This window comes from Podarcis liolepis (assembly GCF_965112155.1).
Source record: "Podarcis liolepis genome assembly, chromosome: 7".
NCBI classification, from domain to species: Eukaryota; Metazoa; Chordata; class Lepidosauria; order Squamata; family Lacertidae; genus Podarcis; species Podarcis liolepis.
Window position 1 is genome coordinate 93,474,874 of NC_139561.1, and position 22,739 is coordinate 93,497,612.

At 48.7% G+C, this 22,739-nt stretch overlaps 1 protein-coding gene and 1 long non-coding RNA gene across 4 annotated transcripts; both read left to right on the plus strand.

Annotated features, from left to right (window-relative positions):
- The first annotated feature begins 2,730 nt into the window (after positions 1–2,730).
- Positions 2,731–13,301, plus strand: TBCB (tubulin folding cofactor B). Of its 3 annotated transcripts, none has more exons than XM_083516343.1 (6): positions 2,731–2,947; positions 6,016–6,159; positions 7,240–7,336; positions 8,656–8,847; positions 11,296–11,368; positions 12,577–13,301. In XM_083516343.1, the coding sequence occupies exons 1-6, from the start codon at positions 2,834–2,836 to the stop codon at positions 12,695–12,697; spliced, it is 741 nt and encodes a 246-aa protein (XP_083372469.1). In that variant the 5' UTR covers positions 2,731–2,833; the 3' UTR covers positions 12,698–13,301. The 3 variants fall into 3 exon arrangements, 2 of the variants coding, with proteins under 2 accessions (XP_083372469.1, XP_083372468.1); XR_014529011.1 differs by having other exon boundaries at positions 2,735–2,947; positions 8,656–9,288; positions 9,472–11,368; XM_083516342.1 differs by lacking the exon at positions 2,731–2,947 and adding an exon at positions 4,527–4,671.
- A 5,358-nt stretch (positions 13,302–18,659) lies between these two features.
- LOC310712939 lies at positions 18,660–22,703 on the plus strand. Its single transcript, XR_014529021.1, has 3 exons — positions 18,660–18,805; positions 20,614–21,848; positions 22,215–22,703. It is a non-coding gene; the product is annotated as an uncharacterized lncRNA (long non-coding RNA).
- Positions 22,704–22,739: the final 36 nt, after the last annotated feature.

The following is a 22,739-nucleotide window of genomic DNA, read 5'->3' on the forward strand; positions in this document are numbered from 1 at the left end:
AAAAAATTAAGCGTTGAACAGCTTCCGTATACAGGGCTATCATCATCAACTGTTGTTAAATTCTACGATGGGAAGAGACTCAGTTACGCTTAGTCTCTGGGGCTGTGAATTAAGGGGTTCTGTGTGCAAATCATGCCAGACTCCCCTGACCAGCAGGAAGACCCAACCCTTTGCCAGATGCCAGAACCAGCCTCTTCCCAGGGGGTTTGGTGGGGGTCGGCGTGGGGTAAGAGAACACGGGTGAATATGAAAGGGGGCAAGGCATCCTGCCAACACACTGCCCCACTCAGTTCTTACCCCCATCAAAAGATGGAGGGCAGGTGACTGAAACTCCAGATATTTTAGACTACACCACCAGCTGTCACCTGATTAAAGAAATTATAGTTGCTAAATCAGATAGAGCTCAGTTAGTTAACTTATTAATTGAATCTGCAAAAGTTTGCCCATGACCGGGGTAAAACACCTCACTTCTGGAACAGGAGTAAGCAGCCTAATTCATTTATGATCAGCTGATGTGCAAAGGTCCTTCCGTAAACACAGAAGGCCTTTCCTAAGATGTCAAGCGGATTTTTAAAAAGATAAAATACTTGTATTAAAATGGGGTCCAGCCGGTTCATCACGCTGGGATATGGGCTTCATGAAGGTCAGGACTAACCTAAATTGGATTGACTTCAACAGATGACCAAGCTCAACATCTGAGGAAGGGACAAGGGTAGGAATTGCTGAATTGCAAAACGCTTTGACGATGCTCAGAACCGTCCCATGAGCTTATTGAGCATCATGTACCACAGGGAATAAAACGGGAATTTCTTGGATTATGGCGCCCTCTATGGCTTCCCGATGGGGGCTCGATATTGCAAATAAGCAACAACAACAGGGGTGTTTTTCAATTTAAAAAAATGCATTGGGTCCCGTCCCCCCCGGGAAGCATCCATCTGGGTTAAATGTGATGGGTGGAATGCAGTCTGGTGGGACGCGGGTGGCACTGTGGGTTAAACCACAAAGCTTAGAAGGCCGGCGGTTCGAATCCCCGTGACGGAGTAAGCTCCCGTTGCTCAGTCCCTGCTCCTGCCCACCTAGCAGTTTGAAAGCACGTCAAAGTGCAAGTAGATCAATAGGTACCGCTCCAGCGGGAAGGTAAACGGCGTTTCCATGCGCTGCTCTGGTTCGCCAGGAGCGGCTTAGTCCTGCTGGCCACATAACCCGGAAGTTGTCTGTGGACAAACGCCGGCTCCCTCAGCCAATAAAGGGAGATGAGCGCCATTGGCCCAGGGTCTGCCACGACTGGACCTAACGGTCAGGGGTCCCTTTACCTTTACCTTATGAATTCCCGATGGGGGCTCAATATTGCAAATAAGCAATGACAACAACAGGGTTTTTTTCCAATTAAAAAATGCATTGGGGTTTGTCTTCCCCCTGGGAAGCATCGATCTGGGTTAAATCTGCAGGTGTAATGCAGTCTGGCGCTCTGGTGCCAACCATGTCGTTGTGGATGTCGCGAGAAAATCGCAGCCACCAAGAGCGACGGTTCCCACAATGGACATTCGCCTGGAAGCCCCACCCACCTACCGCGACTCCGGCTGTCAGGCATGCGGCTCCCCCCAAGGAATCGTAGAATCTTAGAGAGTTGGAAGGGACCCAAGGGGTCATCTAGTCCAACCCCCTGCAACGGTTCCTGGGAACCATAGTTTGCAAAGGGTCCTGGGAACTGTAGCTCCCTAAAGGAGAGAGCAAAAAAAACGCTTCGCCTTTGGGCATATTTGGACGGAGCCCACCTTGCCAGCTGATTCCATTTCAACAGGCTATGCTTTTGAGCCTGAGCAAAATTGGGATGTGAAATTACGAGTAGTGATATTAGTACTATTAGTATTAATACTACAAGTACTACTAGTACTACTAGTATCACTAACCTCCCCCTCTCTGCCTCCACTCCCCATCGATGAATGCCTGCTTGCCATTACTGTTAGTGCTATTAGTATTATTACTACAAGTAATACTACTATTAATTAATACTACTTAATTAATAATTAAAATAATAATAATAATAATAATAATAATAATAATAATAATAATAATAATAATAATAATAATAAATACTACCATTAATACCACTAGTACTACAAACCCCCCCCCCTCTGCCTCCACTCCCCATTGGTGAATGCCTGCCTGCCATTACTGTTATTACTATCACTACTACTACTACTACTACTACTACTACTACTACTACACTGTTAGTATTGTTACTACGAGTACTACGAGTACTGCAAAACTTCCCACCCAACCTCTCTGCCTCCGCTCCCCATGGGTGAATGCCTGCCTGCCATTACTATTAGTGCTATTAGTGTCATTACTACGAGTACTCCTACTATTACTACTAGTACTGCAAACCTTCCCCCCATCCCTGCCTGCCTGCCTGCCTGCATCCGCTGCGTACATCCCCCGCCAGGAGCCTTGCCCTCACTTCCAGCCGGCTTCAGCCCCCTCCTTCTCTTCCGCACCCCTCCTCGCCATTGGTCACTCTGGAAACATCCCGGCTTCCTATTGGTGGATTCCCCGCTCAGGCTTCACGGATAGGAGAGAGGCGGCGAGGGGAAGGGAAGGGCAACGAAAGCCGGAGCTCCGTTTTTCTTCCTGCGTGGTGGCGAGCCTCGGACGCTGATTGGCGAGGAGCGTCACGAGGGCGGGCCGAGCGCGGGGCGATTGGCTGGCCGAGGGAGCTGTCGGCGCCTGATTGGCCGGGCGGCGGGAGCGGCCCGTGAGGGGATTGTGAGGAGGCGGCGGCGGCTGAGGCGGCGGCGGTTTCTTGGTCCGGGGTTGGGGCAGCCGGGTCGGGATGAGCGTCGTGACGGGGACGCCCGCGGTGGTGTCCGTGTCCATCAGCAGCAGCCTCAACTCCTTCCGGGCCCTCAAGAGATACGCCCGGGGGCTCACCCTCGCCGAGTTCAAGGTGAGGGGACGTGAGGACGCGCCGACACGTGTCGAGAAAGAACGCGTGTGCTTCAGCCGAAGGGGGAGGAGACCCATGGCCTCCCCCCTTAAAAAGAGGGCTGCTAAGGAGCTCCCCCTGCCAAATATTATTATTATTATTATTATTATTATTATTATTTTAGAAAAGGGGGCTGCTCAAAACGTGCTCGGGGCGATCCTTAAGAAACGATCCCGCTTTAGCAGGGTGAAAACATCCCATACCCTTTTTCAAAATGCTGGCTCTTTGGGGCTTTTTTTATTGGGTTGTTGGTTTTATGTATTTGATATTTTATGTGAACCGCCCTGAGACCTTGGGGGGGGGGGTAGGGCGGGATAGAAATGAAATTAATTAATTAAACAAACAAACAAACAACAAGAATAATAAGAATAAATGAGTAGCCAGAGGGTTCTTCTCTGCGCCATCATGTACCTAAAAGATGGACTGGAAACAGGCAGGCCTATTATTGCAGCAAAAAAAGGCACAGATTTATGTATAAGCTGAACAAGCTATAACTTAGGGGCCCCCCAAAAAATTAAGGGGGGGGGGAAAGCTGGATGTACATTTCCAAAATATCAGATAAAAAACAAATGACATAAAGGCTACATACAGCAACAGTGTTTTGTGTTGTGTAAGCTCCTATTTTGTGATGTGCAAATGGCTTTGGAGACCTGTGAGGTCCATCAATGACCATCTAGCATATATTCAACACAAAAAACAGCCTCAATATTTTGTGGACAAAGGAGAGCTGGACATAGAAAGGGTCCCATTACCTTCAGGAGCTGAGGGCCGCATCAAACCTCAATCCGGCCCTGACAGCACCTCACCTGCCCTTCCATGAAAAGCAGACATGGATGGGATGCCTCATCTCCCCTCCCCACCTCCAAATAATCATAATTATGGCCCTCCCCAAATTATGACCCTTTGGGAAATTGCCTGGGGGGGGGGAATCCTACTCCAGATGCAACCCAGGCTGCCTGCCTTCCTCCTGCCTCCTCTGCTCTGTGTTTCTCCGTCCTGAATCTATACTGGAAAATGGACCCCCGTTTTGTTTTTTTTGTAAGCAAGCTGTTCACTGCAAACAGCCTTCCCAGGGGAGCCTCATTTCCACTAAAAAGAGGGGGGAGGGGGTATCAAAAGGAGGGTCCTTCCTCCTCCCCCCAAGATGAGCTGGGTTCCACACACCCCAGCGCACAGTTCAGAGGGGTGCGTCCCCCTCTTGGAAATGTACTTAGAGTAATCTGAATTCCTCCCATCCCACCAGGGACTGAATTTGGACTCTTCCCCCCTTCCTCCAGGAGCTTTCCATCTCCTCCCCCCACCCCAAAGAAAGTTCTGGCCTTTACAACAAAAGTGGGGATTCTCAAAACAAGTTGAGTTTGGCCCAGACTCCTCCATTCTGCCCTCTTGTAATTCCAAACAAAGGTGCGTTTCTGGGAGGAATTAGTGCCGAGGGCATTGAAAATATCGAGGGCCCCTGAAGTCCCACCGATTTGGGGGTGGGGGTGTGCGTTGAGACCACTTTAATGCGTCTGTTGTCTTTGTCCCCCTTGGCGTGGCTCAGGGCTCCCCTTGCCGCCGCCAGGAGCACCATCCGAATTGCTTGCTGCGTTGCTCTGGCCTGCCGCCTGGCCTGTTCGCACAGCGGCACCTGCGGGCTCCCCAGAGAGGAAGCTGGCATGGATGGGGTGGTGCCCTGTCCTGGGGTAAGCGACTCCTGCGCTGCTGGCCGTGGCGTGGCCTGTTTGCTTCCACGCCGGATGGGTTTGCGGTGGCAGCAGGATTGCTGCAGGCGCCTGCGATGGTGTACCAAAGGAATGCAGAGAGCTGCAGCTGCTTGTGAGAGGTCTTGCACGGCGAGGTAGATTTCTGCGCTGCCCATCCAGCGCCAAACGAGAGGGTTTTTCCTTGCGGGAGAATCGGCTCCCTCTGCTTTGACATTGCAGGGGGAATGTGGGTTTAGGCTTTGCAGCTAGATTTTTAGCTGCATGGCATGCCCTTTACACCCATTGCATGAGGGCGCAGATGGTCGTTGGACTCGCCTCATGCTCTTGCTTGGAAAGCTGGTGCTTTCTTCCACCCATCTGCCCCCCCCCCCAAATCCCAGGGGGGAAAACCCTTATATTTGCTTGCTTCAAGTTCCAAACTTGCTTCTCTTTGCTTCTGCCTTTTTGGGGGGGGGGTGTCCTTAGCAGAACAGCCCTCGACCCCATTTTGAGCTCTGGTCCCCAGCAAACACGCCTGTGTCAACAATAACAAAAATCCTTTTGTGCCACACATCCAAACTGGGATTAACGGCAGCAGCTTGGCAACTGGCGCCCCGTGCCCAGCTGAGTGAGCCGGCCAACCAGCTCTCTTTTTCTGTCCCCCTCCCCCCCCCCATGGCTGCAGCGTGTGGCCTTGTGCCAAATTCTGCCTTATGTTTCCCACCAGCATCTCTTTTTCTGCCCTGGCAGTGAGAAACAACCAGGATAATTTAAGGATGGAGCTTGTTCACGCTTTCCCCCCTCCCTCCGCTCAGATGCTGTTTTGCAGTCCCCACCTATGTCAGGAATGTCCCTATCCCCTACTTAGCACCCTGAGCCGGGAGCTGTGCAGGCTGCATCACAGAGGGGAGACCTGTTTCTTGCTCAGAGGTGTAGAGCCTTGGTCAGCAACTAGCTTCTCTGCAGAGCCATTCTGTGAAGTAATTGAGGGGTTGGGTGGGCACCCCGCCCCCTAAAGTGCCTGGCCTGCACACTCTGTTGCCACAGGCACCTCTTTGCTTGTCTCTTTTGAGCTTCAGATTGACAACTGGCAGGCCAGAAAGCATCTTCCGTACAGCCGTGTTAGACTGAAGCAAACTTGTTGCTGACCTTAGCTTTACAGTCCCCACTAAGATGCCTTGACGTAGCCCCATCACTAGAGGTCACAAACACGACTGGCCCCATAGTGTTACGTTACTGTTGTGGTTCGTCTTGCACGGAGCCAGGGGTGGGGTATTTCACATCATCTGTGGCCTGTGATAAATACTCTTCTTCCCCTTCTGCCCGGTGCTTCTGTCTGAACAGTGTAAGCTGGAACTGGTTGTGGGAAGTCCGGCATCATGCATGGACCTCGAGCTCTATACTCCGGACGACAAGTTTGTGATGAAACTCGACAGCGACGAGGCCTTGCTGGGCTCTTACCCCATCGACGACGGGTGCAGGATTCATGTGAGTGTTGGGCTGGTTCTTCCCTGGATCAAAAGGCTCTCCTCATAATACTTTTGCTATTGCAAGAAACTGGGGGAAGCTGTCCTGGGGCCTGGACTGCATGAGGGCCTCTTACGCTTCTGATAAGAAGCCACCTTCTGATTTCTGTTGTGGTCCCTCTGTTTCCCCCTATTATTCATATAGCAGCATGCTGTCAGACATGTTCCGTCAAGGGCCTACTCTCCCCTTATAGCACCGTTCCCCAAAGCTGGGGGTGGCAGAGGCCCTGATGAGATTCCACTGCCAAGTAAAAGCATTTCACTTCTCCCATGCACTGGCGATAAATTTGTGAATGCCACCATTGCTGTAGGTCTTCTATGCTGCTGTGTACACTAACCTGTTTTTAGAAATGATAGGTTTATTCAATGTGTTTTTAGGTGCTTGCTGTATGTTTTAATATGTTGGCAATCCCCCTGTGATTAGAATGATGTGATGAAGGGCAGTCTATTGGTGTTGCTAGTAAATGTCAATAAACAAAATTTTAAAAATACCATTCTCTGTAAAGAACGGGAGGACAGGTCCCTGCCACATGGGGGGGATGGGGAACAATAAGCATTTATTTCAGTTGCATGCGCTTGGTCCTATTTGCAGTAGGTTATGGAGATTACTGGGTTCTGTCAAAGGATTTGTGAGTGGGTGACAAAAGTGAGGTTCCCTTGCTACTGAAATGTAGTTTGCACGTTCCATGGGAATGGGGACCTGCCCTCTTCCATTGCTTAATGTTGCTCTGAACAGCATTATGCACATTGGTGCCACACTGCAAATAACTAAATTATGTGACCTATTGATTTTTGGAGTATTTTCCATAGTGGGGTCTATTCCTAGTAGTAACTGTGTCACTGTGTTCTATATATAAATTTAATCCTTATTAAAAAAAAGATGGAATGACACATGCGGCACATGGCCATCTGTGAACTAGAACTTAGAGCCCCTTTGCAATTGGTGGCAACAAATGCCTTTTTAGAAAAAAAGCTTAGAAATTGCTCTTTTGCTTCTGCCTTTAAAAAATAAATAAAATGACTGTGTTTGGGGGGCCTGTAGGTTATTGACAAGAGCGGTGCAACCATCGGGGAATACGAAAATGTGTCAAAGGTAGAGAAGTTTGAGATAACCGATGCTGAATATGACAAGCGAACAGGTGAGAGCTGATGGCAGTGTCCCAAATGATTCTGTGTTTGAAAGAAAAGAGTCTGTCTGATCCCATCAGTTGTATCATAGGTTTTTGAAACTGGCTCCTCCTTTGTGTGTTGGGTTCCAGCTGCTCACATTCTTGGCTGGCTTCGAAAGAGGTTGAGACAAACTGCTTCTGATGCAACGGGACACTGTCACAAGTGCCAGAGCCATGGAAACACTTTTTAACTTCCCGCTGCAGTGGTACCTATTAATCTACTTGCACTGGTATGCTTTCGAACTGCTGGGTTCGCAGAAGCTAGGACAGAGCAAGGGAGCTCACCGCATCATGGGGATTTGAACTGACGACCGATTGGAAGGTTGGCAGTTCAAATCCGTGCGACGGGGTAAGCTCCTGTTCCTCTATCCCAGCTTTGGCCAACTTAGCAGTTCGAAAGCATGATGTGATTGGATAAATAGGTACCAGTGCGGCAGGAAGGTAAACGGCATTTCCATGCACTCTGGCACTTGTCACAGTCCTCCGTGTGCCAGTAGCGGTTTAGTCCTGCTGGCCACGTGACCCAGAAAACTGTCTGTGGACAAGCGCCAGTTCCCTCAGCCTGAAGAGTGATGAGCACTGCACCCCATAGTCGCCTTTGACTGCACTTAACAGTCCAGGGTTCCTTTACCTTTACCTTGCCTCGATAAGAGAAGACTGATAGCATAGCCATTTCCAAATATCTAAAGGGTTGTCACTTGGAAGAGGTAACAAGCTTGTTTTCTGCTACTACAGAGGGCAGGACTCGAACCAATATATTCAAGCTACAAGAAAGGTGATTCCAACTAAACATCAGGAAGAACTTTCTGACAGTAGGAGTCGTTTGACAGTGGAATGGCCTCCCTCGGGAGCCGGTGGACTCTCCTTCGTTGGAGGCTTTTAAGCAGAGGTTGGGTGTCCATCTGTCCTGGATGCTTGAGCTGAGATTCCTGCATTGCAGGGGGTTGGAATGGATGACCCTCAAGGTCCCTTCCAACTGTACAGTTCTGTGATTCTACAATTTCATGTCTTGTGGCATTGCTGAGAATCTCAAGTAAGAAGAGGGCCATTGTGCTCAGGCCCTGCTTGTGAACTTCCCGTTCAGGTTGGCCACACTGAGAACAGACTGCTGGGCCAGATAGACCTTTGTTCCTTTGCTTGAGTGAATTAATTCATAGAGGGCTCAGCGGTACCGTTGTAGATGGCCTTGTTTCAGCGTTTCTTGAGGGAGCCCAGCTTCCTGTTTGCTGCTTGAAGAGAAGCGAGTTTACTCCTTTTGAACGATTCCCGCCACCCTCTGTGTCCTGCAGATACAGCACGCTCCTTCATGAAAACAAGCAAGCTGGGGCAGTACAATGCGGAAGAAATGATGAAGAGGGAAGCTGAGAGGGAGCAGAAGCTGCTGGAGGAGAAGGCCCTGGCGGAAGCCATCTCCGTGGGGTCGAGGTGCGAGGTGCGGGCAGCGGGGCAGCCCAACAAGCGGGGGACAGTGATGTACGTTGGTGAGTACCTGGGCGCATGTCCCTACTTCCTGCCCTGTAGAAGAGAATCACTTTGTAAGGATGGGGGGGCATTCAAAATACGGTGCAGAAACCAGTGTGAGAAGCAGTTTGAAGTCTTATTTGGTTTCGCTTTATAAACCGGGTGAAGAATTCTGTAACGCACTTGGCACCACTGGGGAGATGAGTCGATTAGAGCCTGGTGCTGAGAACGCCAAGGTTGCAGGTTTGATCCCCCTATCTATGGGACAGCTGCATATTCCTGCATTGCAGGGGCTGGACTAGATTGGCTGGATCGATCCATCAACTTCTGGTGGGTGATTTAGTAGGATTCCGCCTGGCATCACTTTTGCTGTGCGTGTGTGTCAGTATCCACACTCAGCAGAGTTACATCTCAACGCAGCTCCATCCTTGGAAGCATCTTCAGGGTTGAACGTACACACAGTAGTAATAATAATAAAAATTATTTTAAAAAATTATTTATAACCCACCCTCCGCAGCTGAAGCCGGGCTCAGAGCAGCTAACAACAGTAAAATGATACAACATTCTAAAATCATTTCATTATAAAATCAGTTCGAATCAGATTAATGGCAACCATTGGGCTAGAGTTCTGTGAGGATTGCCAGTAGGCAATAAACACTCATGGCCGCCACAAAGATTCAGTGAAATGTAGAAGCTTACTTGACAGGCATAAAAGCATGTTGGTAGCAAATGTAAACGGACGTTCGCCACTGCCAGGGTCAAGGCATGCTTAGAGTCCAACAAGAGTCGAATACACACTCTCTCTGCTTTTTCTGCTTCTTTTTATACAATAATTTTTAGTAGTTTTCAATTACAACAATCCAGTCATTATAACAATGCCAGATTATAATACGGTTAATAATACCTATCATTGAGATGCCAAATTATACAATTTAGGTGGCCCCCCGTGTGCTAGAATTCATGGTTTGATGGTTTCCTTTATTTCTGTGTTCCAAAGTCTTATAAATTTCAATTACGCTCCAGTCCAGATACCAGTTCCTTATATCGCAGCTGCAATTTTAATGACTTCCATTCACATTGACACATTGAATAATTTCTGCACCTACAGATGAAGCATTCAAACTCTCTCCTTCCTGTGTGTCCGTAATATTTCTTCCTTGTAATATATTATGTCTATCTTTTGTCAGTTGTTGTTGTTCTCCAGCATGCCTTGGGCGGTGCTAGTGTCCATTGTTGTTTCAGAAAATCTCCATTGTTTTACAGCTACAAAAGTCACACTGTCCCAATAAGTTTCCAGTTTTCTCCATCTTTTTCTCAGCCTGGGAGGGAGAGCAAGCTGTCAAGGGTTGCCATCTTTCAAACAGTGAAAATCTGGGCAGAAAAGTTGTTGAGGTTGTGTTTTCACTGCAAAAATAATAAATTGCCATTTTCTAGCCATTTTTCTGGGAAATCGTCAAAAACGGCACTGCTGACATGGGCTGAATTCTCCCAGACACCTCGCCAATTTCCACCTGGAGGCTGCTAGAGACAACAGTATTCTGGATGTCTGGTCAATTCCAGACCTATGGTAACCCTGTGTAGAGTTGGAAGGGGTCACCTAGTCCAGTCACATCCAGTGCTCTCTCTGCTTCTCTTAACTGCAAGAGACAAGTTACAAGTTACACAGTACTTCCTGTCACACTGCGCATGTCCAAAGAACAGTTCCCACAGAAAGTGTCCTTGCATACACAAAAAAAACTCCAGCCTTCTGCTTCTTCTTGAAGCTTCTTCTCTGTTCTTCTCTGTTTCTGGAACATGATTCTCTCTCACACACAGAGAGAGAATATCCAACATAGATGACCGTCAGGGTCCCTTCCAAATCTAAGATTTTATGAAATTTGATGGTGCTTTTCAGTTTGAACAAGGATTATGAGTGTCCCTCCCTCCTTGCAAAAAAGATAAGTTGCTTCAAGTTCCAGTAAGACTAATAATAATAATAATAATAATAATAATAATAATAATAATATTTTATACCCTGCCCATCTGGCTGGGTTTCCCCAGCCACTCTGGGCAGCTTTCAACAGAATATCAAAATACAATACAGTGGTACCTCTGGTTGCGAATGGGATCCGTTCCAGAGGCCCGTTCGCAACATGAAAAGAACGCAACCCGCAGCAGCACATCTATGCACGTGCGGGTTGTGATTCACTGCTTCTCTGCATGCGCGTGGCGTCATTTTGCACATCTGCGCATGCAAGAGCGGCGAAACCCGGAAGTAACCCTTTCTGGTACTTCCGGGTTGGCGCGGGACGTAACCTGAAAGAACGTAACATGAAGCGGACGTAACATGAGGTATGACTGTAGTCTATTAAACATTAGAAGCTTCCCTAAAGAGGGCTGCCTTCAGATGTCTTCTAAAAGTCTGGGAGTTGTGCACTCGTGCCTGACTTAGGATTGTAAGCTTTGCCCCTTTCCTTTCTTCTCCATAGGCTTAACGGAGTTCAAGCCTGGCTACTGGGTCGGCATCAAGTATGATGAGCCTGTGGGGAAACACGACGGAAGGTAAAGCCCTCCCTCCCCCTGATGTCTCTTGCAGTGCCGTCCTGCCTGGCCTGGGCCCCCAAAGTGGGTCATCATGGGATCTGGGTGGCTCTGGCAGCTTCATAGCTTCACGTTGAAGCACCAGCACATTCCCACCTTAACCTCTGGCACATTGTCGGCACGTGTTTTAGGTCTACGTCTAAAGGCAGTCCACAGAGTGTTGCAGGGGCACTAAACTTAACATTCAGCGTGTTTTTGTTTTTTTATAGTGTTTGTCAATTCATTTTGGGCTGCCTCAGAAAGATAAAAACAAGTCCGTGTTTGCTTCAAGTCTTCCTCTGTAGTGTTGCTGGCAGCAATTCAATAAATATCCGGCTTCTCCGTTGAGAAGGACGAAAGTGCAGAATGTTGTATTGGGTGCAGAATTCTGCCAGAGGGGTGACTGAATAACATTTCCAGCGGTTGGGGGAAGAATGTCAGAGCCCCGCATGGTTCCCACCCCTCCTTAATAGCCAGCAAAACAAAAAGAAATGTTTTTTGAAATGTAAAATAATAATATTAATAATTTTATTATGTATATGCCGGTCATCTGACTGGGTTGCCCCTGCCACTCTGGGCGGCTCACAACAAAGTATCAAAAACACAGTAAAACCGCAGCCTTCCCTGAGCAGGACTGCCTTCAGGTGTCTTCTAAAAGTCAAATACAGGGGTACCTTGGTTTACGAACTTAATCCGTTCCGGAAGTCCCTTCTTAAACCAAAGCGTTCTTAAACCAAGGTGTGCTTTCCCATAGCAGCGGGGGACTCAACTTGCAAATGGAACACATTCAACAGGAAGTGAAACATGTTCTTATTCCAAGGCAAAGTTCACAAACCAAAACACCTATTTCTGGGTTTGCAGCGTTCTTAATCCCAAGTTGTTCATAAACCAAGCTGTTCTTAAACCAAGGTACCACTGTAGTTGTTTTAAAGATTTTTAAAATGGCAGGAGCAGGATAAATAATGCGGAGCAAGAAACTGCAAAACAGGCAACTCCTGTAATTGTTACAGGGTACAGAATGTGGATTGCAGAAGTGTTCCTTTTCAAAAAGTCAGCGGCATGTGCTGAGGATCGGGGCTTCGGCCGCCCTTTGAGCTGCTGGGCTTCTCCTCAGACTGCTATCCCTGGAATGCCCCCCCCCCCCAGCCTGAGTGTGACTTTCTTTCTCCTGCTCTTCCTCTCCTTGGCAGCGTCAACGGAAAGCAGTACTTTGAGTGCCAGCTCAAGTACGGGGCCTTCGTGAAGCCTCGCTTCGTCACCGTGGGGGACTTCCCGGAAGAGGTGGACTATGGCCTGGACGATGAAATGTGATGGGGAGATGAAGAGGTGCAGGGGTGGCTGAAGGAAGCAGAGCGGGTCGCCATGCGGCCTCTGTTAATGGCTGGCTGTTGCGCTCTGATCCCATGCGCAAGGTCACTTGAGCAAGCCAAAGGGAGAAGGCGCGAAAAGCCGCTGTGTGTTCTTCGACTTGTGTTGGTGGTTTCCTCCCCGCTTCCCTTTCCCCTGGTTGTTTCTTGTCTGTTCCGTGAAGATGCTATATCCCCTTGGTTTTTCTCATGTTTATACCCTTCTGTGCCAGCTCAGTTAGCCCAGAGAAAACTGGAGTGTCCTTGCCTTGTTGCAGCAATCCTTGAAAGGGTGAGGCCTGGGGGTGGCAGCAAAGTCACTCCTGATTCCCCCACCCCAGTAGTAAGGCCTGCTGGTTGCAGAAGCAGTTAGTTGAGCAGGTTGAAAAGAGAGCAGATTTGTACAAGACCCTTCCTGCTTTTTTTAAAAAAAGTAAATGCAGACATTTCTATGACCGTGTATTTTTTTCCCCGTTGTGAAAACTTCTCTTTTTTGTGTGCTACTGGCCGATGCTATGTGAATACGATAAATTAAAGAAAGTTGGTGGGAAAATACATTCCAGACACGAGTGCTGCTTCTGTGTGAGCTTCTTCCATCTTGCGCACCGAGTTCCTGGGGGTCCTGGCTGGGTGGAGGGATAGGAGGTCATCTTGCAGCAGCTCTCCAGATCCTTGGATCTCCTTGCCTTGCTTTCCAGATCCCTTCAGCTGGAGATTCCAGGGTTCAGGAACCTGGAACCTTGTGCAAGGGAAAGCGTGTGCAGCACGGCCTCTGAAGATTACAAATACTGGTGGGGTACCAATGATGAGGAACCTACACCAGCCCCACCCAGCATGGCCAGTGGTGGAGGGTGATGGGAGTTTTAGTCCAGCATTCATTAAGAGGTTCACAGATTCCCCATCCTGCCTCTAGAGTGATCTGCAAGCTCAGCTCCTCTCTTGCAAGGACTGCAAGGACTGCTTTGTTTCTGCTCTTCTAGGGAAGCATCTGCTAAATTCATATTCTCCCTCTCCTGATTAACACTGATTTTCTCTGCATCTGCCTCAAGCTGCTAGTTGTCCTCTGCCCCTTACGCTGCTTTCACTCTGTCTGTTCTGCATAAGTGGAATCCCCCTGTTTCCCTCCTTTCTCGTCTTCGCAGCCTGTCCCTCCCTCAGCTGGTAACGGTCCTGTTTCCCTTCAAAATCCTTCATCGCCCAGGCCTCAACTCGTTTGCTCGTCCTCCGACTCAGCTTTCTCCCGCCTCATATGTTCACCCTGGTTTCTCTCCTAGCCCTTCCCGAATCTTAATCTCTGTGGTCAAGGGCCACGTCATTTAGGAGGGTGCTGTTGCATCTCGCTCACGGCTGGGCTGGATAAATGTGCAGTAGTAATTGGGGGAGCTTTTCATGTAGTGGAGCAAAAAAGAAAACTTAAGCCTCCACTGAAATGTGACCGCTGTGGTCTTGTGGCTGCAGCATTCTGCAAGCTTGTCAAATTTTATATATATATATATATATATATATATATGCAGGTTTTGGTGTCCTCGGGTGTCTTCCCGTGTAAAAGTTGGGGTGTCTAGGCGACGTTTCGACGAGGTCTCACTCGTCATCTTCAGGCTGGTGCTTTCGGCTTCTTGTTACTGGAACAGAGCGGGATCTCAGTGTTTGAGTTCCTATAAATACTGTAGAGGGGTGTGGTGTATTGCCTCAAAAGTTCTGGGCAGAGGGGAAGTTCCCAGGTTAGTGTTCTTTTCTTCTTTTGTTCCTTAATTACTTGAGGGATATCTTGAGTGATTTCTTGAGTGATATTCTGAGTACCACTTAGGTGGGTCATTAGGTGTGGATTAGTTGCTAAAGCCTTCGTGTCTTGACCTCTTGAATTTGTGAAGAGTTTTTCTGGGAAGATGGCTGTACTGCACTTAGTTGTGCTTTGGCTTGGCTTCGTGTATAGGGGCGAGCTGTGGTTTTGTGCCCTGTGCCAGCCAGATCTGTGTAGGGATTGCAGGGGGGTGCAGCATCCGGAGTTGCCACTATGGTTTGGTTACTGGATGGTGTCTGTAATTTATCTGTGGAGAGGGTCTGGGTTTGGGTCTGGTGTGGTTGATTGGTGGTGGCGTTCTGTGTGCCTCTGGATCTGGTGTCGGTTTTTGTGGGGAGGGCTAATTTCCAGATGTCTGGCAGGCGGGACGTGTCGTCACGCTTGTTCATGTTGTGAGGGTGTTTCTCTATCTCGATGGCTTCCATGATTATTCTCTTGTGGTGATGTTCCATGTTAAAGAGCAATTTGGAATCTGCAAAATTAATTTCGTGTCCTGTTTCTTTCATGTGTTGGAAAAGAGAGGAAGATTTTTCTTCTTTTTTGACGGCATTCTTGTGTTCTGCGATACGTGCATTTATTCGTCTGTTTGTTTGTCCAATGTACGTGGCTGGGCAGACTTTGCAGGGTATTTCATAGACCCCTTGGTTTTCCAACTGGATTTTATCTTTGGGGTTTCTGAGGATATTGGCTATTTTTTGGTTGGTGCAAAAGGCTGTTTTGATATTGTGTTTATGGAGGATTTTGCTAATTTTATCTGTAGTGCCCTTGATATAAGGAAGGAGGGCCATGCCATTGTTTTCTTCCGTGTCTTGGTTTTTGGGGGGTGTTTCTTTTTGGATTAGCTTCTTAACCCTGTTTTGCTGGTATCCATTGGCGATTAACACATTTGAGAGATTCTGTAACTCAGTTGTCAAGTGGTCTTTGTCAGCCAGGCGTTTGGTTCTGGAGATGAGGGTCTTGGCTACGGAGTTTATTTGTGCAGGGTGGTGGTGTGATTGAGCATGTAAGTAGCGGTTGGTGTGTGTTTTTTTCCGGTAGATAGTGTGTCCTAGGGAGCCATCAGGTTTTTTGTAGATTAGGACGTCAAGGAAGGGAAGCTGGTTGTTGGCTTCTATTTCCATAGTGAATTGTATTTTGGGGTGTAGGCTGTTGAGATGTGTGAGGAAGCTATCTAGTTTTTCTTTCCCGTGTGGCCAAATTACAAAGGTGTCGTCAACATATCTGAGCCAAAGTTTGGGTTTGTGTTCTGACTTGTCTAAAGCATTGGTTTCAAAGTGTTCCATGTACAGATTTGCGATGACCGGTGAGAGGGGTGATCCCATAGGTGCTCCTTCTATCTGTTTGTATCTTTGTCCATTGTGGATGAAGTACGTGTTGGTTAGGCAGTGGTTGGTCAGGTCCAGGATGTATTCGGGGGGATTGTATTTGTTTTGAATGGCTGTCAAGGCATTGTTCATACATTGTTCATTTACACGGGAAGACACCCGAGGACACCAAAACCTGCATTCCTGTACCCGTGAAAATCTACGAAAACAAATATATATATATATATATATATATATATATATATATATATATATGCAGGTTTTGGTGTCTTCGGGTGTCTTCCCGTGTAAGAGTTGGGGTGTCTAGGCGACGTTTCGACGAGGTCTCACTCGTCATCTTCAGGCTGGTGCTTTCGGCTTCTTGTTACTGGAACAGAGCAGGATCTCAGTGTTTGAGTTCCTATAAATACTGTTGAGGGGGTGTGGTGTATAGCCTCCAACGTTCTGGGCAGAGAGGAAGTTCCCAGGTTAGTGTGCCTTTTCTTCTTTTGTTCCTTAATTACTTGAGGGATATCTTGAGTGATTTCTTGAGTGATATTCTGAGTACCACTTAGGTGGGTCATTAGGTGTGGATTAGTTGCTAAAGCTTTCGTGTCTTGACCTCTTGAGCTTGTGAAGAGTTTTTCTGAGAAGATGGCTGTACTGCACTTAGTTGTGCTCTTAGTTGTGCTTAGTTGTGCAGTACAGCCATCTTCTCAGAAAAACTCTTCACAAGCTCAAGAGGTCAAGACACGAAAGCTTTAGCAACTAATCCACACCTAATGACCCACCTAAGTGGTACTCAGAATATCACTCAAGAAATCACTCAAGATATCCCTCAAGTAATTAAGGAACAAAAGAAGAAAAGGCACACTAACCTGGGAACTTCCTCTCTGCCCAGAACGTTGGAGGCTATACACCACACCCCCTCAACAGTATTTATAGGAACTCAAACACTGAGATCCTGCTCTGTTCCAGTAACAAGAAGCCGAAAGCACCAGCCTGAAGATGACGAGTGAGACCTCGTCGAAACGTCGCCTAGACACCCCAACTCTTACACGGGAAGACACCCGAAGACACCAAAACCTGCATTCCTGTACCCGTGAAAATCTACGAAAGCATATATATATATATATATATATATGCGCGTCCCTTGCCTGGGACGGTTAGGTAGTGGGCTCAAACTATACTGCCTTTCATAGATTACCATGATAGTCATATTCCCTGTTCTAGTCATAGCTGTCAACTTTTCCCTTTTCTTGTGAGGAATCCTATTCGGAATAAGGGAATTTCCCTTTAAAAAAGGGAACAGTTGACAGCTATAGTTCTAGTTCTTCCTCAAAAACGACTGGATTTTAAAAAAACAGCCCCCAATCTGCTGCTTAAAGCCATCAAGCTGCATATGACAGCAAAGCTAAACATTTGTTTTGGAAACGAGTTTGGAGTCACTGTCATAAGCCGCCTTAACGAAGCTACATCCAGGGCTTCTGGGGGCAGGTGGTGGGGAGCCCCCAGTGAACAGTCCCTGAGCTGTAGATGCCAGCCCTTCCCTCTCCCAAGTCCTGCAACTTCAGTCTGAGAATTACTTTCCCTTAAACCATAATTGGGGAACATCTTTGCCCTCCCCCACCTGACACTGTGCTCCCACCTCCTATCAGTGCCAGCCAGTGTAGTTGGCGGTCCGGGCTGAGAGGAGGTGCAGGCAGTGCTGGTGCCAGGCTATTTTATGCCTTGGGGAAATTGCTAACATCAAATTTCAAAAACCCATCTTGAAGAAATGATAAAAATTCTTCAAAATGTAGAAGTAAAGTATGATCAGAAATTCATTGGATAAACAAAAACGAATCTGTATCAAAACTCAGCCCCTCAAAGGTCAGTACTGCACCCTAGGTAGAACATGAGACTCTTATTCTCAGAGTTCTGGGTTCAAGCCCCACCACAGGCGAAAGAGGCATTGCAGGGGGTTGGGCTAGATGACCTTTGTGGTCCCAGCTGTACAATTCTGGTATAGCACTGGCCCTGGGTATATGGAAGGCCACAGATTCCCTATCTAGTCTGAAGCAACATGGGCAGCCCGAAACCTTTGGCAGCTCTCGGTATGATCCTCCACCCCCATCGTTCAGCCCGGACGCTGAGGTCCAGCGCCGAGGGCCTTCTGGTGGTTCCCTCCCTGCAAGAAGCAAAGCTACAGGGAAGCAGGCAGAGGGCCTTCTCAGTGGTGGCACCCTGTGGAACACCCATCAGATGTCAAAGAGATAAACAACTACCTGACATTTAGAAGGCACCAGGGAAGTTTTTAATGTGTGACATTTTAGTGTATTTTTAATCTTTGTTGGAAGCAGCTCAGAGTGGCTGGGGAAACCCAGCCAGATGGGCCGGGGTACAAATAATAAATAATTATTATTACTACTACTACAGGGCCAATTATTTAGCGGGTGTAGGAGGCATGCCAGGGACGAGGCCTTTAACTCCCCCGCCTTAATCAAGCCTTTGGTTGCGGGAGCAGCGGACACGGGAACCGCAGTCTGCGCACGTGTTCATTTATCCTTCCAAATAAAATGAATTTCTTGCAAGACCAGGCGTTCCTTCCGGCTCGGCTCAGACGGAAAGCTCTGGTGAAAAGGAGCTTCCACCCCCCAAAGACCGTCTCCAACGTGGATCCCCCTTCCCGGGGCGGGGATCCTTCCCCGCTCGCCCTTCCTGGGGGTCTCCTTAAGGACAAGGACGCGCCCCCTCCCCGCCCACGTGGCTTCCAGCCGCGGCCGGGAGCTTCCTGGGAACGCCCCCTTGCCAGCGGAGAGCCAATGGGAAGCGAGGAGAAGGCGCCGGCGGTGTCTCAACGTTCTAGGGCTTGTGACGCGCAGAGGGGGGATTCCCCTCCTTCGGCCGGAGTCCGGTGCGGGAAGCCGGGAGAGCGGAGCTCCGGCGGGGAGTGTTGCGGGATCGCCGATCGGGCGCCGGGGAAGCGGTGGGTCCTCTCCAGCTGCGTTTTCAGGGCGGGCGCTTCAAGGCCGCCGGGATCGGGGGCTGATTCTGTGGCCGGGGGGGGGGGCAGGGCCGGGTGGAGGTTTCTGTGTCCAGCCGCCCTTGGCCAACAACGAATTGTCACTGTTTTGTGTGCTGAATGTATGCTGGATGGTCATTGAGGGGCCTCACAGGTATCCAAAGCCATTTGCGCATCACAAAATACGTCTTTTATCAAAGTCACGGTTGAACTGAAATACAATTAAGAAGTATATTAATAGTGAAATGCAATTAAGAAGAAGTATATTAATAGTGAAATGCAATTAAGAAGTATATTAATAGTGAAATAATTATTAAGCTCTAACTTAAAATGGGGACGTGGGTGGCACTGTGGGTTAAACTACTGAGCCTTGGGCTTGCCAATCAGAAGGTCAGTGGTTCAAATCCCCGCGACGGGGTGAGCTCCCGTTGTTCAGTCCCTGCTCCTGCCAACCCAGCAGTTCAAAAGCATGTCAGAGTGCAAGTAGATAAATAGGTACCACTCCGGCGGGAAGGTAAACGGTGTTTCCGTGCGCTGCTCTGGTTCACCAGAAGCGGCTTAGTCATGCTGGCCACATGACCCAGAAGCTGTACGCTGGCTCCCTCGGCCAATAAAGCAAGATGAGTGCCACAACCCCAGAGTCGGTCCCGACTGGACCTAGTGGTCAGGGGTCCCTTTACCGTTACCTTAACTTAAAATGGTTGGGGCCCCATGACTTACATCATAGGAGCCTACACAACACAAAGGTATCTGAAGAAGTGTGCATGCACACGAAAGCTTATATTCAGAACTACTTAGTTGGTCTCTCAGGTGCTACTGGACAGATTTTTACTTCCCCCCCCCAACACAAAACACTGTTGTTGTAGGTAGGTTTTATTTTATTTGTTGTTTATTTTATATTTTCGAAATGTACATCCAGGTGTTTTTTTCCTTTAATTTTTTTGGGGGCCCCCAAGAGAGTGACGGCCTAAGCTACAGTTTGTTTAGCATATACATAATTCTGGCACTGGGTTGGGGGGTGGGCAGCTTCTGGTGGCCCATGTGCTCCTGCCAGCCTCCCCTCCCAAAGATAACTCCCACCCCCCTGCTCAAAACATCGCTGACCATTAATAATTAGACACGCTGCCTCTGATTTTGTACTTTTCATTCTCCTCGCTGTGGTGATGCGAAATAGCTCACTGTTCTTCCCATTTTGCTGAGGCTGCAGCGCTTAATCTGGGGTGGTTTGTCCACCTTGGGTCCCCACCCGGCACCCGGCACTCAGCTCTCACCTTCCGCTCCAAGAAGCTGTCGGCAGGAGACAGCGGCCACAGTCCCAGGAAACAGCTTCGACTGGCTGGCTAAACCAGGTGAGGGCAGCCGATGGGGCTCAAACGCTCCGTGAGTTAGGGACTTGCCCTGCATGCAAAGACAAGCTCTGGTCGATTGGGCAGACGAGACCAAGGGTCAAGAAGGCGGTTTCTGCGCAGGCTGTAGAGCAGAAGTCAGCAAGGTTTACCTCGCCTGGGCCAGTTCGCTCCCGCAGAGATTGCTCTGTGGGCTGAATTGTGTCTGCACATTTCTGGCATCTGCGCAGACGCAATTTTTGGCGCCCCGCCATATTTTATTCAACTTGGCACCCCTGATGCAGGTCTTGGAACTCGGACCCAGGGCTGATTTTCTCTCAGAAAGGCTCCTGCTTCTTCCAGGGCCCTCCTCCAGCCTTGCTTGGGCACCCCCCTTAAACTTCCCCACCAGCTTCTGTTCTGACACTGCCCCTTTTGGTTCCCCAGCTCCTGCTCTGCTCCTTGGCTGACCAGAAGGGATGTCCGAACGCCCCATGGCCCGCCACAGCAAGCTTCAGAAGCAAGTTCTCGGCCTCTACCGCAGCTTCCTGCGGGCCGGCAAGGACAAGCCGGGATTCCTTCCTCAGATACGGGCCCAGTTCAGGAAAAATGCCCAGATCCCCCGGACAGATGTCATGATTATAGAGTACCTCGTCCGGCGTGGGCAGAGGCAGCTGGAGCAACTCAGAGACGCCCACACCAAGCAGATGGGTGCCTTCGTCAGGACGGAACAGGAGGACTGATGAGCCAGGAATTTTACTTTTTGGAAAGGGTTTCCTGCCCGTCCTTTCTCCTAGCTGCTGGTTTTTAGCACAGCTGGCAATGCAGGTGGGGAATCTGGCCTTGCAGATGTTTCTCCGTGAGCATGGCCAGTGGTCAAGGGTGATGGGAGTTGCTACGTGGTGGACAGGAGCTTAGCAAACCCGCAATACAGATCTGGGTGCCCTCTCAGAAATGACTGAACAGAGCTGCCCACAGTTGCCACTCGGGGGCGCAGTTGAGAAATACATAATCATTCTATTCCCATCACATTTTTCTCCTCCTTTTTATAGTTGAACTAAAAACACTTGCTCCCTACAGATGTAAGAATGCTCTAAGCAGGTCTGATTGACGCAGCTCACCTCAAGAGACTCTGGGGGTTGCTGTACTCTATGAAGTTGGGAATTTGGTATTGGAAATCATCAACACGCTCACATGGCGGTTGAACCGGTTTAGGTGCCCTGTGTAGACTCAGTTTTTCCTTGTAACCTTGGTTGTTCTGTCTTGGCAGGAATTTGAATAAACTAAATTGCCAAACAGCTCTTTGTGGGCTGCTTTTTTATTACTGTTTAGGATGAGCCCTGTTTTAACAGCCTTTCTGTCAGTCGCCCAGATCATTTCCACCGGGTCGTGGCTACAAGGATCCACAGCAAGCAGTGAAGGCAGGAGAAAGGAACTGAAACTGCCATATTCCTGTGCAAATGTTTAACTACAGTGGAACCTCTACCTGCGACCATAATCCGTGCCGGAGGTCCATCTGGAGGTCAAAACGGGTCCCTGGGAGAGGCGCCGTTGTGCGCAGGTGCGGGTGGTGATTGCCTGCTTCTGCGCATGTGCAAACGGCGACAAACCCACTGGTTACTTCCGGGTTTGCCGCGGACATTGGGCGAAATGGATGCAAGCGGAGGCGGACGCAAGAAGAGGTTTGACTGTACAGTGGTGCCCCGCAAGACGAATGCCTCGCAAGACTGAAAACCCGCTAGACGAAAGGGTTTTCCGTTTTTGAGCTGCTTCGCAAGACGATTTTCCCTATGGGCTTGCTTTGCAAGACGAAAACGTCTTGCAAGTGTTCCGATTTTTTTTTGCTTTCCCCCTCTTTTTCTAAGCCGCTAAGCCGCTAATAGCCTTTTAGCCGCTAATCCGCTAAGCCTTTAATAGCCGCTAAGCCTTTAATAGCCGCTAAACCGCTAATAGTGCTAAGCTGCTAAGCCGCTAATAGGGTTGCTTCGCAAGACGAAAAAACCGCTAGACGAAGAGGCTCGCGGAACGGATTAATTTCGTCTTGCGAGGCACCACTGTATAGCCGTAGTGGTTTTTGTAGAAGGTGACCGCAGAGGGCGTCTTGTCTGTAACAGAGACTGGAGGTCCTGCTTAGGGAAATAATCTGCATTTTAAGGGAGAGTAGGTTTGGCAGCTTGAAGCCTTTGACTGCTCCTCCACTTAATATTTATGGTGTTAACTGAATAGACAAAATGAGACAAAGGGAACCATCTTATTCCTTACTCCTGACTGCACATCACTCCTGGATGTTTGAACGGCCCGATGTTTAGATACTGAAAGTGGATTGTCGTTATTGGGATACCATTTAACGCTTCATCTAATAACTTGTTCCTCGAGTGCTACCGTCAGATAGTGGCAAGTTGGGAAAAGCTCTTCCCTCCCTCCTGGCCCTGCAAAAGGAAAGAAAGGGAAATGGTGGTGTGTTAGAAATGTGTGTTTCTAAACACTACTGTTGATCACACAGCAGCTGAAATAAAACTGCTTTACATTTGTGTGCATATTTGTATTTAATTTTGGGGACATGGGTGGTAGAT